General features: G+C 26.4%; 2 protein-coding genes across 2 annotated transcripts in view; both read left to right on the top strand.

Moving 5' to 3' along the window:
- The first annotated feature begins 2,282 nt into the window (after positions 1-2,282).
- LOC111630290 (transforming growth factor-beta-induced protein ig-h3-like) lies at positions 2,283-12,947 on the top strand. The gene is made up of 6 exons (XM_023374377.1): positions 2,283-2,371; positions 8,278-8,376; positions 11,014-11,078; positions 11,179-11,327; positions 12,265-12,441; positions 12,630-12,947. The coding sequence occupies exons 1-6, from the start codon at positions 2,283-2,285 to the stop codon at positions 12,945-12,947; spliced, it is 897 nt and encodes a 298-aa protein (XP_023230145.1).
- Positions 12,837-18,620, top strand: part of LOC111630289 (transforming growth factor-beta-induced protein ig-h3-like) — a 32,037-nt gene continuing 26,253 nt past the window's right edge. The window contains exon 1 of the mRNA XM_023374376.1: positions 12,837-12,930. The gene's annotated coding sequence lies outside the window, so the exon portion shown is untranslated. The remainder of the gene's footprint in view (positions 12,931-18,620) is intronic.

The following is an 18,620-nucleotide window of genomic DNA, read 5'->3' as shown; positions in this document are numbered from 1 at the left end:
TCATAAACTGTTATAATTTAATTACTATATTTATTAAAAGAGAATTTGTGTCATTAACTGATACAGTACTTATACTAGGATTTTATTATTCGATACGTTTATGGAAAAAGATGTTACGAAAAACAACTGTTCTTCGTAGAAAAGTAATGAATAATAGTTTTGCGCTTTTAGAGAACGGAACAAATTTGTCAACGGCCACCTCCTCATCCGTGACGTCATCTGTTATCATCTCTTCCTTACAGGATACAATAAGTCAGTCAAGGACATACGAATATTTATTATTTAGTCCTATTATTACTTTTGTATTTTTTTGGCTTCTTCCTTATTATTACAGTTTTTGAAAGAGGATTCGAGATTTTTCATAATTTTCATTGTAATATTGCTAAAGAGTAAAAACTTTAATATGTTAATTCTTCCTCTCTTAATTCCTCTTATTGTAATTACATTCTACATTTCATTTTCCAGAAAAATGAACATCATAGCTATAAGAAGAAATAAAGAACGAATATGTAACGAAATTATTTAATTTTATTATTTATACTAAACTATATTTTTATTTGAAATTGTTACATTTCTTAAATCTTAATAGAAACTATATAAAATAATTTACGATTTTATATACTATATATTATGTAGGGCTGTTGAGAGGGAATCGCAGGGTCCTAGGAAAACTTAGGGAGTCGTAGTGGTTCTCATCCCTATAAATTAATGTCATTTTTACTAACAAAAAAATGAAATCTTTACGGTTGTTGTTTATTGATAAAGAAACATTCCATGTATTTCATCATTTCTTCAAAAAATAAAATAATAAAATAAAATAAAATAATAATAAGGCAAAAGAGGCACTCTCTATACCCGGGACTATACCAAGTTTACGACGGTCCTGATATTGTATAATCATATAGAACAATTTCACATCAAATACATTATAATAAATTATATAAAAATATGTTTATTTGAACTTTTTAAATTTAGAATTTATCATTAAAGAAATTATTATTAATAAGAAATAAATTTTAAAAATTATTTAGTATAAAATTTGAATTATACAATAAGCTATAATAGAAACACTACCCAAAAATGTACAGTATAAATCAACAATATTACATTGTACAGAAGAACTTTGATCAAATTTCTTAAAATTGAGTTACAGAATTAAAAATTCCTTTTAAAACTCTTATCTAAGCGCAGTGATAATATTTATTTAATAAATTTCTTAAAAATACTTACTTGAAATCATGTACAGTACAAATTTATAAAGAATCTACAAATTCCTACACATTTATATTTGGAAATTATATTTCTGAAATGATTGCACTAATAAGTATAGAGTTATACTCTCTAAAATAAGAAAAATTAAATAATTACAATGAGAGTTACCATTAACGCAAAGAAAATACGATAGTATATGAAATACATCATTGCTTAAAAATAGGTAATATTGTTGTATGCAGATTTATTGTTGATATTCATATAAATGCTTTACTCGGTTACAGCCAATACAGTTTTTTTTTCTGATCTTTACTTATTATATGTTATTAAAAATGAAGTCCTTAAAGTTTCTAAAATAAGAAAAAATTTCTCACTAATCATTTTTCTTTGGTAAGCGATTTTGCGAAATGTCATCTAATAATTTTCAATTTACGAAGGTTTAAAAGTTTATTATTTAATATAATATCTAGTAAAATGTATAAGAGAAATCAAATCTTCTGGCATGGATTCTGCCTAGACCTATCAGTATTAGAATACTGTGTATGCTATTTGCATATTTCTTCTAGGCCTATCAGTTTAGTTTGTTTATCGTCCACAAGGCGGAGTTCTGGGCGTGTTTACGATCTATGGTCGAATTTTTTTCCGGAAATCAAGCCCGGCTGTCAATCGGACAGAATCTGGTCGGACACTAGAAAGAAGTTCGGTTAGTTTAGAAATCTCTACTTTTGTTACCGACAAGGACGTTGCCTCACGGAAGTAATCATAATGACGTCATTACCAATACCCCGCCTCAAATGCGTGACTTCACAATCATGTGACTATCCGGCATTCACTCCGACAGATGTTGTGGCGAATAGCGTGGAAGTGTGAGGGTGGTACATAGTTTGACCTTCCGTAGCGGGAATTAACGCAACGTGATGGTTCGTGACGTGAGACACGCGTGTACGTGACGAAGCAGTAGACTTTTATAAGCAGCTGAGACGATTTTGATTATAAAATCAACAGACCGACCGAAGACGCAAGAGGCCAATATGTTTTCGTTAATGGCATTGATTATTTTTATGGACATGATGGTACACCTGCTGCTACCCTTTACTATTCCCGCCGTACAGGGTCGCAGGGTACCACCGTGGCATTTAAGGATGGCAAGAAGTCAAGGGTAAGTAGATCTTCTCTAATCTCAAAAGTAGAATCTGGAGGTGAGTGATACCTCGTTTTGGAAGATAACTCGATGCCCGAGGCATCTAAAAATTTAATTAACTTTTTTATAATCAGATCATTTTACTTTTTTTTCCTATGCAATTAAAATTCAAAATGTTCTCTTTTGAGTTATTTAACAGTCATTTCGGTAAACACGAACAACCCACATACTTAAAATGTTTAATGAAAGATATTTATTAGTCTTGCTAACTTTAAAGGCTAAATATAATAATCATTTTATTAATTTAAACAATAGTTTTGGCCATTTTAAAGGCCAAAATTGAATTTTAAAACGTTATATTGAGCAAGTATATTGAGTATATTTAATGTAAAATTATGCAAAAATTAATGCTATCGAGAAAATATTTTATGTAAAGGTTTTGTAGTACAAAAACTTAACCTGAAAGAAACACGTTTAAATTAGATCAATACACCTCTTCCTGACTTATTTACAAGAAAAGGAACTTCTTATTTAAAACTATTTTTTTTTCTATATTGAAAATTAAACAAGAGTTTAAAAAAATAAATCGAATTTATTCTAAAATGGCAGTCTCTTATGAAAGGTGCAATAAAATTTATAGCTTTTACTCTTATTGTTGTAATTTCACAACAAGAATATATGTGACAAGAAGAATGACTTAGTAATATATTCGTCCTTGGAGCTATTCTATTTCTATCGTAAATTCGATTACATAAAGCATCGTATAATTTTAGAATGGAATACTTATTTTTCATCGATCATTAATCATTAAAACATTACTCTTAAATTTTCCATCTTTTTGTTCTAGATTTAAATATAAGGAACGAGCAAAATAAATAAATAAAAAACAAAAGAAAAAAAATAAATTGCTTATACAAATAGTCGTTTAATTATACGATAGTTTTAATATAAAAAAAAAGAAAGGTGAAGCAGTGTACGTTAACCAATGCGGACATCATGATTATTTCGGTCGTAAAGATAACATCTGATCATTATAAATTTTCTTAGTCGATTCTTTCAGTTGGAAAAACGAAAAAAAAAGAAGAAAAAAAAAGGAAAACTTTTTGTTATTCAAGATCTATTGCAGAATCTTTATTGAAAGACATTTAAAGAATCTTCAAATAATTTATTCGACGATCTTTAAATTATTTCATTTGAAATTTTGATAGCTGCACTTCTAAATATATTATTTCTCATTAAAATTTTGTTTATAATTCAATTAAATCTTTTAATGTATGTTATAATTAATGTGCTCTTTGAACTTCAAAGAATTTTTTTCCTACAAATAAGTTTTTTTTTATATTTAGCAGTTTTCTCATACAGATAATATCGAATCTTTTGTATCCACGATATAAAAATAATATCTATAAGAGTGTAATGCACTTTTAGAAATAATTGGTTATTATCTTTTATTACTAATTTTAAAATAACTGTGAAAGTTATAGTGCTATTATTCAATTATCTAAATTACGGAGGTTCTTACACTTTAAACGAAACTACTTAATCTATAAAATTTTATTGACGTATTGTAAAATATTAATAATTCGCCCACTTTAAAAATTTCTGTGAAGTTGATTGAAATTTCTAATTGTAAGTAAAGTTATGTATACAAAATTACAAAAATTAAATTTGTAACTACAACTTTTAGACATTTTTTTCAAATTTGCATGTATCATTTTGAATTTGTTTTTCTTGGCAGAAAACTTTTATGGCCTTGATTTTTATCGATCAAATATGTATGCCTTTTATAGTATAACAGGATGTTAATCGTGGTTACTACTTTTCCATTAAATTCACGTCATTCTTATCTTGGTAATAACATAACAGTATCTTAAGTGAGTAACATACGTATCTGCTGTTAAAATCTGCGAATAACTAAGGACACATACATTAAAAACGCAAAACATATGTTATTAATGACAAAAAAAAAGATCATATTCATTAGTGAACTTATCGTAAGTTTAATATGCATATTTTTACAAGTTATTTTATTACTTTTTTTATTTTAAAATTTAGCGAAAGTTTCTTACTTACATTTAAAATGAGAATATTTTTCACTATTCTCGATAGAAAGTTGTAAATTATACCGATTTAAAATGAAAATTTTATTTTTATTTGTAAAAATAAACACGCTTGGCAATTTTATAAGTGAAATATTTTATGTACTGTACGAAGTCTAACACGATCTTTATACCTTTACAAAGACTAATTTGTTCTTGCAATTTAAAGTGCAAACTTTTGCTCATGTTTCATTCAATATGATTATTAAAAAAAAGGCACAGTATGCAGTTCATGTCACGAAATTGTGCTAAATCATATGGTATCTTTATGCGTTCTTATTTATGATGTAAAATCTTGATTGATTTTCTTGTTTTATATAGTTTTAAAGAAAAGAAAATGAGATAAGAATAATTATAGTTTGTATGTTTTTAAATATAAAAATCGTATAAACATTACGCTTAAATAAAGAGTAGAATAACTTTGCACGATTATTATTTTTACATAAATTAACATTTATAAACTACATCTAATTAAAATTCAGTGTTGAAATTTTTCATTACAGATTTACTTTTTAATGAATAAATAATTGCTTTTAGCAAATTCTAGTTATAATGTGTTTATAACATTAAAAATCTATTCGGAATAAAGTGTTAGAATGAATTGAATTCTAATAAGCAAAAGGGAACGATGTTAAAACGAACACTTTGCAAGTCATTAAACAGTATCCTTAATGTCAAAAAGTGATTTGATGCGACGACAACTATCGAAGATTACAGCCTCTCCTAATTGCATTTTGACGTGTTAACGATAGTCGCAGGATCAAGAGAAGAGCTGTTGGTACGACTTGGATCCTACTACTATGTACTGTATATAAATCATTCGCTGACACATCCACGTGAATCAGTAAAAGTTACTTGGTAGGCTACATTCTTCAACGGGTTTTATTAAAATACGGATCACGATCGTTCGATATCTGGCTCAAAACGAGTTGCACTATCCAAGTTATTCGAGTTTTAAGTGTTTTCTTTTAAGTGATTTCTTGTTTTGCATTCATTTAACCTCTTTTTGTTTTAACATAGGCCTACAGCTGAACTTAATTTCTGAACTGACTGTATTTTAATCCTATACACATTGTTTTACGAAGCATTATTATAGTAAGATTATACATAATTAATTTTTTTATCTTCTATTTTGTACGAACATGCCAATTTTATAGGCGCATTGTTTCTCTATTGTCGTTTAAATATAATTCCGTACGTGAACATTTTATTATACATAATTATATACGTCTGTATATATATCTATCGAGCAATAATGCACATATTAAAAGCTAAGATTTGTTGTATACCTGCCAGGCAATCATAAGTTAATATTTATGCATAAGCTTAGTTTTTTGTAGAAGAACCATTATAACTTTATCAGTATTATTAAAATGGACTTCATCTATGGATCTGTATAATTGTACAGCACAGTACATTGCAAGTAACACGATACGCATAATTTAATATGAAGCCTAGAAATTTTAAATATTAAAAAATGTATTTGATTTGCTGGAAATTTAACTATTACAATTCAACATATGAACATTTGAACGTTAAAATTTAACCATCGCATGTCGGTCGACCGAATTTCCAATTTATACATTTATAAATATCGGTGATTGATTTGACAACTTGATTACCGTTCTTACCTTTAATGTAAATAAAACATTGTCAATGACTGTAGTTTTACATGTTATATGCTACTTTGTAGGTTTATAACAAATGAAAAACAAGGAGAACACATTTTATATGTATTATTTTTATTTTATTTTTAGCCATATACTATAATAATTTTCAATTCACGGGTGGAAAAAAGCGATTTATTATAAACTTGATAAGATTAATTTTAGAGCTACTTCGCGATGTTATTCGACAATAATTAAAGCTACTTTCCTTACTTTGTTTGAATACTTTCAACATTTTATGAAAAACGAAAAAAAAAATTTATGCTTGAGAATAATAAAAACGGATTTTAATTATCTGGCAAAACATCTTATCTTGCATAAAGTTAAATATTAATTTAGTTATTTATTTGCTATTAAAACGCGTAGGAATGTATTATGTGTGAAATAATGGAATATATTATGTAAATTAGCTTCACGAAGGACAAATTTAGTATTCTCATGGGTTGTAAAAGATAAATAAGCGTCATTCTTTGCACATTCTTTCTCACAAAATTTATTTTAGTAAAAGCTACATGATTTATTGAGATGAGAAAATACTTTATAGTAGAAGTTAAGAGTTTTGTCTTATCATCGATAATCTGCATTATAAATTCTTAAATATTATTATAAATATGAGCCAAGTTAATATATAATTATGTTATAAAGTATAATTAAATATTATGCGCAATTTGAATATTGTTATAATAAAGTATTTTTATGATATTAATATGTTTTATTCATTTATGAAAATTATGAAATATAATTTAAAATTATAATATCAAAATTTAGTTGAAATATTAGAAAGAATCTCGGTAGCTAACTATTCGTAACAAATTAAAGTGAATGTATTTAAATATAATACTTTTTTCGACATTTTTGTGTTAGTAGTTCGATGCTCTTTTTACATTAATCTGATTCCAAGGTTGAAGCTATTTCAAATGAATGAGAATTGATGTCCTTGAGTTAAGAATCTGGTCCACCTGTCTGACAACAGACGAGTTCACCCACATCGAGCCAATGAGTATAGTAGAGAGCGAAACTTTTATTGGCATTCACTACTTATCACTACACTATAATCTTCATCTTAGGTTCATCTTTAAATAAAATACAGTGGTTATCTCCAACTGTCTTAATCAATTACGTTTAAGTCTTAATCTATCTTTGCTCAGTTTAGGAAGATGCCTTAGTTTTTACATTCACTTGTTAAATATTAAAACTGTAAATATGATAAAACTACAAATAAATTTACGGATTGTATCAAGTTGCTTGAATAAAAACAAGAAAGTTTAACGCTCGCATTAAAAATGAAAATATTCTTAAGTTAACAGAAGTTGAGAAAACAAAGCTGAAAATCCTTAAGTGATTATTATCTTACGTAATTAATTATGTGATGAAAATCTTCTGGAAAAAGGAAAATTAATTATATACTGTAAATTAAAGCAACAGTAACGGCAATTTTTCCACCACATTAATGAGGAAACAATTAGTTTTTCCATAATTTTCTATACGAAAAGACTAATTATATAGAAAATACTACTATCGTTTGACTCGAAACAAACAAAAAAAATTCATTTTTATATTAAATTTTAAATATATGTATATAATTTTGACATCTACAGAAACTTATACATCTCAATCTACTTACATATTAAAAAAAAAGATTTTTAAAAAATATACATATTATACCCGGGCAAAAATGATGTCATTTTTTATGATTCGACTTGACCTATATACCGCTTGTATTTTTTTAAAGTTATGATGCAATAGTTATATAGGAGCAAAAATTAGGTTTATACAACATCTGGATTTAATGAAAATATTTGAAATTTTTTTGTGGTTGATTTAAAGCTTTTTATTCGGTAAAAATTTTTAATCTTACGGATTAAAGACCCCTTCGGATTTTTAATCTTCACAAAATGAAAGCTATTATTTTTAATGATTTATAATCTTTACGGAGATTTAGAGTACATAAATTTTCAGATTAGTTATCGTTAGGTGAAATAAAATTTTATTTTTTATTTGCTTGACGTATGAGAATTTTTTTTATTTAATAAAAATAATACAGGTAATAGTTAAAATTTTATATTAAATATGATTTATGGTGTATAGAAACTGAATATACTAACATTTTATTTTGTTATTTTAATGTCAGATTATGATAATGATCATTTTATTTTAGGCCAAACACATGTGTTGTTGAAGAAATTCCTGGAACAAATAAGAAGTTTTGGACAGAATGTAAATATTGGATGCATCGTGAAGTTTGTGGAACGAAAACGTAATATACATATAAATTTTCAAAATAAAAAAAAGATTATCATCTATTTATTAAATAAATTATTACATAATTTTCTTTTTCAAATGAGATTGAATCGTTGACTTTTTATCTATTTCTTATAATACGAGTATTTAAATAATGTATGTTGAATAAAATTAAAATTCCAACATCAAATCATCAGATTTATTATCATAAACTTCTAGACGGATAAAAATGCTTTTATAAAGTATTAAATCAGTGGAAAGTTGTAATAATAATTTCTTTTTGAAATCATTTCACATTCTTGAAGGGAAACAATGCATTACGGTAGGTCATCGCCCATAGTAAATGTGACTTGAATAAGAATGATCGACTTCGATATTCAACAAGTAGAGGAAAAATCTTATTGATAATTCTTCTCGGCAATTGCTAACCTGTTCATATTTCTAGTGATTTCTCCAGGAAAAGAAACTTACTAGTTGCAGAAGTTGTAACAATCACTCATCTCGACACATTCGAGCAAACGGTTTTCTTAATTTATTTTTCTTCGAGACTAATTTCTACTTCAAGTTTTATTTAACTAATAAATTTCTTAGAATTATTTATTTTGTTAAGTTATCGTTTTGTCATCTTATTTTCTAAATCAAGATAAAAATTCATTTTTAAAGTCGTTATTCTTCTTTATAAAATCTTACATGCTTTATACATTCTTAAAGTTAAAACGGTAGCTAATTTCCATTAACTGATTACGTGATATTTTAGATTAAATATTCATTAAATATTTTTACATAGTTCTTACACGAATTCGATTAAAATTTGATTTAAAAAGTTGATAATTTTTATTTAAAAAATCGTTCTTGATCTTAAGCTTTTGCATTAGTATCATTAGCAAATTAATGCACTTTAAGAGAAAGGTGTCCGATAATATTATCTCGGTAACAACACCCCTCTAAGATGCATTTGCACTATGTCAAGGTCGTTGACATCAGTCTTTATTTCAGCAAGATTGATGTGTTTTGTTTATCACATGCTCATCAGCATACGTCAGATTTAACTTCGTGTTTTTGTTTCCTTTTTGTTTAATTGAGATTATATACACTGAATATTTGAAATTTTTTTCCTATGGAATATAATTTTGAAAATGAGATGCTAAAAGCATTTTACTTGTAAGATGTAAATGGGTTGGTTGTTTTTTTTTTAATTGAAATTTTAGAACTTGGGAATAAAAAAAAGTGATCTATATCTTCAAGAATTTTAACTGTCTGCCTCCTGCAGTGATTTTACCTTGTGAAAAGACAAATATCCTATTTAAGATAAGATTTGACATATTAGAAATTCCTAAGCCATTAGTTTAGCAAGACCACAAGAGAATTGTTTTAAATACAAATTGCTTTTTCTCGGTTGGATTCCAATGTTTAAACTGGCAATCTTCAATGTTTATACTCCTTTTCCTCTGCTTGACGTCGTTACTATCAGTCTTAAATCTCGCAGCAGTCCATCATTGTCTTGATGTCTCATACTGGGTTACTAGGTCTGCAGCATCCTTTTCCATTTAAGGTCAGATGTTGGTAGGCGGAGGAAATCTGAGTTGTTTTATCAATTCACGTGTTACGCATATTGCATTTATTCGTATAACCTCTTTCGAAAATGCATTAAATTCTCAGTAAGATGGAAAACATGTAGGTGTTGGTCCATGCTGTTGTAACTGGGTGGAGCGTTATATTACGATAAAATGGCAGCGAATTTCCATCAGTAAACACCTTACTAAAAATGCTGACAGGCTTTTTAATAAGAAATATTATTTTTTAATTTATAATTTATTTTAAATTTTAAATGAAGGATAAATTAAGAAAACTTTTTCTAACTGCATTTAACTTTATTTAAGTTTATATTTTTAATAAATAATATAGTTTACATCTATGTAAACAGAACATCTATATAATATAGATATTCTGTTTATATAAAGGCGTAATATACACATTACGCCTCATAATAAAAATAAGAAATAATTTAAATAATATAATCAACACCGTGGAAAATAAAAATAAAATTTTATTAACATAATCGTGATATAAACTCTCGTAATTTTCGGTCACATTGTAACTTTACACAATGTTGCTTTCAAATAAAAGAAAACTGTAGTCATGATTTATACTCTGCTGTTCATCTTGAACCATTACGGTTAGTTATTATCGTAGAAAAAAAAAATTTTTTATCAAATATCTTCATATTTGCTTCATGGGAAAGACACCTACATGACCTACCCACACTCAATACTTTTACCTGGTGACATTCAACGGTGGGCGAAAGAAATGACAGATTGTTAGTTGTTATCCTGCAAGGTCAGAATCTAGGCATTCAGCTAAATCTTTTTAATCTCCTTAAAGTTCAGTTCTCTCGCTTTACTTGCTTTTATACCATTGAAATCTGTTTCTGTTGAAATGCTTGACAAATAAAAAATAGCTTTGAATATTTCTCACCGTCACGTTAATGTGTTGAACATTACAACATACTTTACCATCGACGTTCAGGAAATTCATGAATTTATTAAATAAAGCTTTAAAATAAAAATGCAATTGCGAATTAAAAGTAATTGTATTAAAATTCATATTTTTATTTTAAATTTTAATAATATATATACAGATTTATTTGATTTAGAGTGATACGTTACGAATGTTGCGAAGGTTTTCAACAAGTCAGAGGAAAGCCTGGATGCAGCGGAGGTAAATTTCGTTTAAATAAATCTAAATAATATAAGGCTAGAGTATTGTATCGTCGAAAATTAACAGTATACGTATATATTATTATTTCTTCTTTTTATAGTGAAACCTATGCTCAACCTTCTGGAAACAATGGTGGAATTAGGAGCCACTAAATTTGTGGATTATGCTATCCAAGCAGGTTTAGCAGACCGTCTAAGATTGCCCGGAGAGGCAATGACTGTTTTTGTTCCAACGAACCAAGCCTTTAAGGTGGGTGGAGAATAATAAAAATATGTCGGAGATAATACTACTATACTGATAAACATCTCTGTAACGCTACCGTTGATAATCTAGACAGGTGGGACCGTCTCTAGGTTGGGCCAAGAGACTGGAATCATTTGGTAAATAGCATTTTAGTGCAAACATTTCTTTTCGTTATTTATGTCCGTTTCATTGCATAATCTATCAGTTTTATTACTAAATTTAAAAAGTTGTTTATGGGTATTAGGACTAGTTATAACCATTAGAGCTACGAAAACACATTACAGATTTCTTTAGGGGTTTAAATATAACACGTGAATTACGTTTGTGACGAATAAAGTCTATTATGCTAAAACTAGCCGCCCACGGTCATTTTTTGAAGTGATGAGGTCACCTTATGTTAGTGTCAGCAGCTGTTAGCATTCTTTGAAAGTGTGTTTATTGTTAAAGAATATATGACGTCAATGAATTGGGAAAATGTTTTCCGAAGCAGGATCTAGGCCATTCCAATTGTTTCAAGATTGTTTTGACCCATGAGATTTTTAACAAAATCTTTAAAAGATTTGCATAAATAAATCTTGTCTCTAATTTACGATTTATCTACAATACATTCATGTAAATATTTTGGTTTCCTTTATGAAAAGTTTATTATATAAGTCACTAGATAAAGGTAAGTAAATAATCAATTTTTATGCAGTCAATATGTAATATGAAAACTTAATAAACTTTAAGAGAATTTTGTAAATTATGGAGATAAAATATATTAAATAACTTCTCTAAATATTGATCTAAATATAAAAGTATAATAAGAAATTGTGGAAATTAAATTAATTACTTTATGTTCTTATTACACAACGGATTTGAACATCAAGCTATGAATAAACTTTTTTAAAGTATTATTTAAAAAATAGATCATTATTTAATTCTAAAATTGATTTTATTTCAGAGTTTAAATTCTATCCAGAGAGCTGCATTAGAACGTAGTTTGAGAAATCCTAATTCTTCGTATTTACTTTATCATATGGTGGGAAAGAAATTGCTTTCTCGAGATTTTGAAGCGGATCAAGAAATTTCAAGTTTAAACAGAGGAGATATTTTAAGAGTAAATAGGTATTCCAATGGCGTAAGTTATTGATTTTTTTAAATCAAATTTCCTGTAAAATTCAAAATATTTTAATAAGTTTTGTAATCGTTTAAAAAATAAATTAATAAATTAAAAATTTAAGGTTTTAGAATTATTTAGAAATGTTTATTATAGTCGAAAATTTTATAAGCTATTCTTTTCAAATGAAAATTTTATTTTTATTATAGATGATGACGGTGAATTGTAAGCCGGTCATCCGGAAAGATCATCATGCTACAAATGGTATTGTACATGTCATAGACGAAGTATTAATACCACCAGGAAAATACGAAAGATTATCTATACCAGAGTTAATAATAGAAGATGGTAGGTTTAGAGAACTTTCTAGTGCTATGGTTCAATCGGAGCATGTCAATGAATTACGACGAGGAGGGCCATACACTATTTTTGCACCATCCGATGAATCTTTTCAGAAGATCTTACCAAATGAAATGGCGCGAATAAGGAGAGATCCAAAAGCTCTTGCTGGTAAGTTATGCAATTAAATTTACTAATTATTTGTACTTTACATTATAGTAATTGTATAAAATACTTTTATATTCCTTCTAATTTTTCGTAATTATAAGTTATATTAGGCTAATTTATGAAATTTAACATATCTCATTTTGATAATAAAAAAAATACAGTTTTCATAATAAATTTATATGAAATTAAACTAATGCGTTTGAATTTATAAATATAGACGTACAAAATAAAATAAAAATCTTACTGATTAATAAATTCTTTAAAACCTTTTATCTAAATTACTTCATCTGTCATAAATTGAAATTAAATGATGTATTTATCATTAACGTAATTATGTAATGTACATACTTAAAATCTGATCCTTTATCATTAAATGGTCATCAAATTAAGAACTGATTTAAAAGAGAAAGTAAATAATTAAGTTTAATAAATTATATTATGATAAACCTTATAAATCATAATAGAGATACGAAATATTTTTATGAAGGGAGAATTTTCCTATTAACAGATACATCGCTTGACTGTATACATTATACAGTAAAGTGATATATCGCTTTATTGTATGATGTATACAGTCAAGCGATATATTTAAAAAAATATATTATATTATAAATATTTAACAAGTTACGCTTATAAACGAATGACTTATTAAACATAAGGAAAACTAAATCCTTTTATACTGGAAATATTTAATTACTGTTCTTATAGATTTGGTTCTGAATTAAACTAAAAGAAAATTTATGACATTTATATTAATAAAGAATAGTTTAAAATAGATATCGTAATTAAAAATGAGTAGTCTAATAAAGATTTTTGTATTAAGTTACAATAAAATATTAACAAAAATTCTAAAAATTTTATTTAATTAAAAAAGAAATAAAATAATAATAATAATAATTTGATATTTATTAAATATTTTAAATGTTGTTATTATCAATATTGTATATAAAAGTTTGCTAAAATTATTTTAAATATAAATTAATATTAAAATTATGCGACGTGAGATGAATTGTTATCGTTCGAAACACTCTCTTTGGAATGTTTCAAATGTTTTATAAGTTAAAACATTTAATATAAAATTTTTATTTATTAATAATAGTAATTTTTAATAAAGATATTTATATAATTCTGCTAAAATAATGTAAAGTATTATATATTAATAATGTCTTCACCGAGAAGTTAATTTAGAAAACTTTTAAGAAATTTCAAATTTTCATAATTAGTTTTGAATTTTACGTTTTGTTATGCATTTAATTCTAAAAATTTAAGAAATTTATTTATTATTTGCATTATCGGAAAGATTACTTATTTATAAAATTATGTTCATTTTATTTCGATCAACTTTTAAAATAACAAAGTACAGTACAACAGATTTGTTATAGGCCTACCTCTATACATTTTTATACAATCTGTTTTCTATAAATATGTATGAAATATTTTATAGTCTCTAATTATTTTTGTTTTTCTTTCTAATCGTGATTGAAACACGATTAAAACAAGTATCTTGTTCTCATAAAATATTCATCACTTAAAATATATTGGAATTACTTTTCGCAGGTTAGAAGAATGTTTGATTATTTAAATAAAAATTTATAAAAACAATTTAATTTTAAATTACGATGTGAAAAGATAAAGCTAATTCTCACTCAATGATACTTTGGAAAAAAATTATAGATAAAATAATAGTCGACTGTTAACCTAAGTTAAACATTTCATGATCACGAAGCTATAAAAATGATCCATATTAACTGCATTATTAATGCAATAATCTTGATTTAATCCTCCATCTTCAAACATTTCTTTCTCTTTTCTTTTCATATCTTCTGTGCTTAATTTTTGTGAATTGCATAATATTAGACGATAATTCAATTTTAATCTTAAAATAGCATACGTTTATGTAACGAATGTTGTCCTATACATTGTTGATACAGGTCTACATTAATTATATGAACGTATGATATTTTAATTAAAATTGACATTTTTGTCTAATAATATTCAAAGGAGCAATAAATATATTTATATTCGTGCTTTGTTTAATGTAAGATCATTTAGAAAGACTAATATCCAAAATATTTCCATCTTTAATATCCAAAAAAATTTGGAATTTTTATAAATTTATTGTGACAATAAACGATCAGATTATATACATATAATACATTTCATTAAATATAGGCTATACGTTTTTATATTTTTATCATCTTGATAAGTTTTGTAACATTATCTATTTTTGAATGCAAACACAATATATATACAGTATATGAGTGCAAGACGAAAAGGCCCACCAGTGGCCGAGTTGATAAAACCATTGAACACTGGTAGTTGTTGAGGCGATTTCGCGTTTTTCTGGTTTCCTACACGTGTCTAATACTAAACAGGGGCCACTTTTCCATAGAATGTCCTCCCTAGAGGAATCCCTTTGACAGATAGCCCATGTATTGCATTGCTTTATTACATCAATTCTCTCCAAAAATGAGAATATTAATCTACACGTTTTGTCAATAAGATTGATGGGATGTGAACGCTGATATGTAGAAATCTTGACACGCTGATATATAGAAAACTACTTCAATTTTGCTTTTATCTTATCAAAGCATTTTATTAAAAAGAAAAAAAAGTAAAAAAGGAATCGTTTAATAGAGTAAATTGATTTAATGAACATTATGAAACGCGTGTAAAAACAAAACAGATATTTATCTCAGCTCATGTCTGAAGACTGATTATTTGTTTTGCGTGCATTCATTTTTTCGAAAATATCTTTGTCTATTTAAATTTATTTAAAAATATGCGATCTGATGCCACAAATTGTTAAATTATGATAACACTTTTTGTGTAAATTAGTATTTTTTAGAAAAATTTTTGGTTTAAAGTCTAAACTAGTAAATAAATAAATAAAATTTCAATCAGACGATCGATGATTTTTATGATTTATATTTATAATTTTCATTAATCATTATTACTTCAAATAAACACATTACAATTACTATTATTTTATTATTAAAGCATGTTGATTTTGAAATTTTATTGGTCTTGAAAGAATATTACTGAAAGATTTCAATGTTAAAAATTCTTTACTCTTTATTATAAGAAAATATTTATGACACTAAATATTAATTTAACTTTTATTGTGATATGTTAATATTTTTGAAATAACTCACGTATATAATGTACTATATGTTAGTATTATCTTAGATTATATGAAGGCAGTTAGAAGCATTCGATTATTCGGAAATTGCTACAAAATTTTATGAAAAATGTAGAAAATTTTTAAAAATTTACCGATATTATTTGTATTTTTAACCGTGAAATATAAATTTTTATCAAATTGTCTATAAAATTATAAAGATTCTATTAATGTAACTGAATATATAATTACATTCATATTCAAAAATAAGCATAATCGTCTACTCAATAGACAGAGCAAAAAGTAAACAAGCTCTAATAAGCTCTTCGTTTTAGAAAGGGGTGCCAATATACAAAAAGTTAGAGATGAGATTTTTCTTGGTACTGTTGATATAGATTTTATTTTCACTGACGATAATATCCGCGCATATAAGGCTGTACTTCTCTTGACAGTGAAGACATTTGTCATATAGAACGGCCATCAAGATTTCTGAACCTAAATCCCACAGAACATGTATGGAATGCTCTAGATTAGCAGTTCCCAACCTTTTTCGACTTGCGTACCCCTTGACAGCCCATTTTCTTAAGTTTAATTTCGCGTGGTCTTCAAACAGTGATGTCTTGGTCAATTACACAGAACTGTATAATTACATGTAAAAAGTGTTTTATAAATTGAAAAGGGTTGAAGGTAGGACACGTATAAATATAATAAAAATATAATTATATTTTTATTTAAAATTAAGAATCGATTGCCGTGACGTCGCCAATGGCCTCAACGCAGAATCCGAATATTCTTACAGTGCATCCGCCTTTACTAATTTTTTCGCGTATCCCTAAACCACCAAGCGCGTACCCCTGTGGATACTCGTACTCCCGGTTGAGAATCGCTGCTCTAAATATACGAATTGTATCCCTTCAACTTTCATCAAGAACATTACGGTAGCTTCAAGATGCTCTTGTTCGAGTATGGACTTTACTCCCGACAGAGCTGATAAATAACGTTATAACCAGCATGAGCAATCGTCGTGCAGTTGTGTGTATGCAGGAGGCAACCATACGCTACATTAATCATTTCCTGTGCAAAAGGATTTACAATAATGCTTGTAATTTTTCTTGCTGTCTTTGGGTTCGACGTATTTTAAATTAAAATTTTGCTTTTCAATTATTTTGTTGAATAAAGAAAAGTGTTTTGCTTGTACTGTATGTTTCGTTTCACGCTGTCTGATCAGTAGTTTCTGAAATATAGGCCAATTAATGGTTATGTTTATTTTTTACACAAAAGTATACTTTTTAATGTATTAAATTTATATAAAATTATTTCTTACTTTTATACGAATTAAATCCGAAAAATAATATGTTAGTATTATCTTAGATTATATGAAGGCATAAGCCTTTTGAAAACAGAAGAAAACAATAAAGTTTTATAATAAAGCAATTACAGTAAAATNATCTAATTGTATAAAAGATTATATCTAATTTTAAGAATTTTAAATATGAATGGCTATACAATGGTAAAACTGATTTAATAATTCATCTTCTGGTCAGTTATTAAAATAATTTTAATCGAATATGGAACTATAAATTAAAGAATTTAATTAGAGATATCTGGAATTTCAAAATAATAATGCTCGAGAATTAGAAGTCCTAATCATTTTATAATTAAAATAATACAAAATTTTGTAATACAATATACGATAATAACTATTGGCTGAACCGAAATTTTACACACATTTTCTTTTTTAAAAAAGAGAAAATAAATAAAATACTAATTAATAGTTTTTGTTATAGAATTTACTTATTTATTTTTTTAATATTTCTTAATAATATCTTAATATAAAAGTTTATAGTTTTTGTTTAATATTTATTTCAAAATTACGGTTTTGTTGTAGCCGATGCCTGTTTTACACAATATAAAGTAATTCAAAAGGCATTTTAGATTAAATTTTCTTACAACGTACTTTGAAGGAGCATTTATTAGTGATGGGATAAATTTGCTAAACAATGTTAAAGGATTGCTTTTGATCTTAGGTATAAAATATGTAACAAATAAGTTACATTGCACACACTGTTAACTTAAAATCTAAATTATTTATTCAAAAATATTAACTTTAGATTATTAAATTACATTTATGAAAGTTAGAATAAATTTAATTTATATTTTGGCCTTTTAAAATATTATACAAAATGGGTTTATTAATGTTTAATAAATTTTCATTCTTTGAAAAAATAATCATGTAGTATTTTTTATACACTGTTTAAATTATAAAAATTTTTGATTTAATGGAAGTACTGAAATGTATTTTGTTCCACGCAGGAATGTATAACGATAAACTTGAAATTTTTTTCTCCTTTAAAATATTTCAAGAACGATATTATTACATTCCAAGGATCCGCCCTTTCATCTCCTTAAACTGAAATATAGGTTAAATAGTTGGTGCTAAGAACTTCATATCATTATAGGCACAAGGTCAAGGTTATGCATATGAAAAGAAGAGAAACTTGTCAAAGTAGGCGATAAAGCTATGTTGTACATTAAACTTGTTAACATATTGTAACATTTTAATACTAAATGT

This window comes from Centruroides sculpturatus, unplaced genomic scaffold (assembly GCF_000671375.1).
Source record: "Centruroides sculpturatus isolate CEXI.00-Female unplaced genomic scaffold, Cexi_2.0 scaffold726, whole genome shotgun sequence".
Lineage (NCBI taxonomy): Eukaryota > Metazoa > Arthropoda > Arachnida > Scorpiones > Buthidae > Centruroides > Centruroides sculpturatus.
This window is presented reverse-complemented; position numbering and strand designations above follow the sequence as displayed.

Coding starts and splice junctions, on each gene's coding strand:
- LOC111630290 (XM_023374377.1), top strand. CDS start 2,283: ATGGTACACCTGCTGCTACCCTTTACTATTCCCGCCGTACAGGGTCGC. Junction 2,372..8,277: donor AGGATGGCAAGAAGTCAAGG/GTAAGTAGATCT, acceptor ATTTTATTTTAG/GCCAAACACATGTGTTGTTG. Junction 11,328..12,264: donor CAACGAACCAAGCCTTTAAG/GTGGGTGGAGAA, acceptor ATTTTATTTCAG/AGTTTAAATTCTATCCAGAG.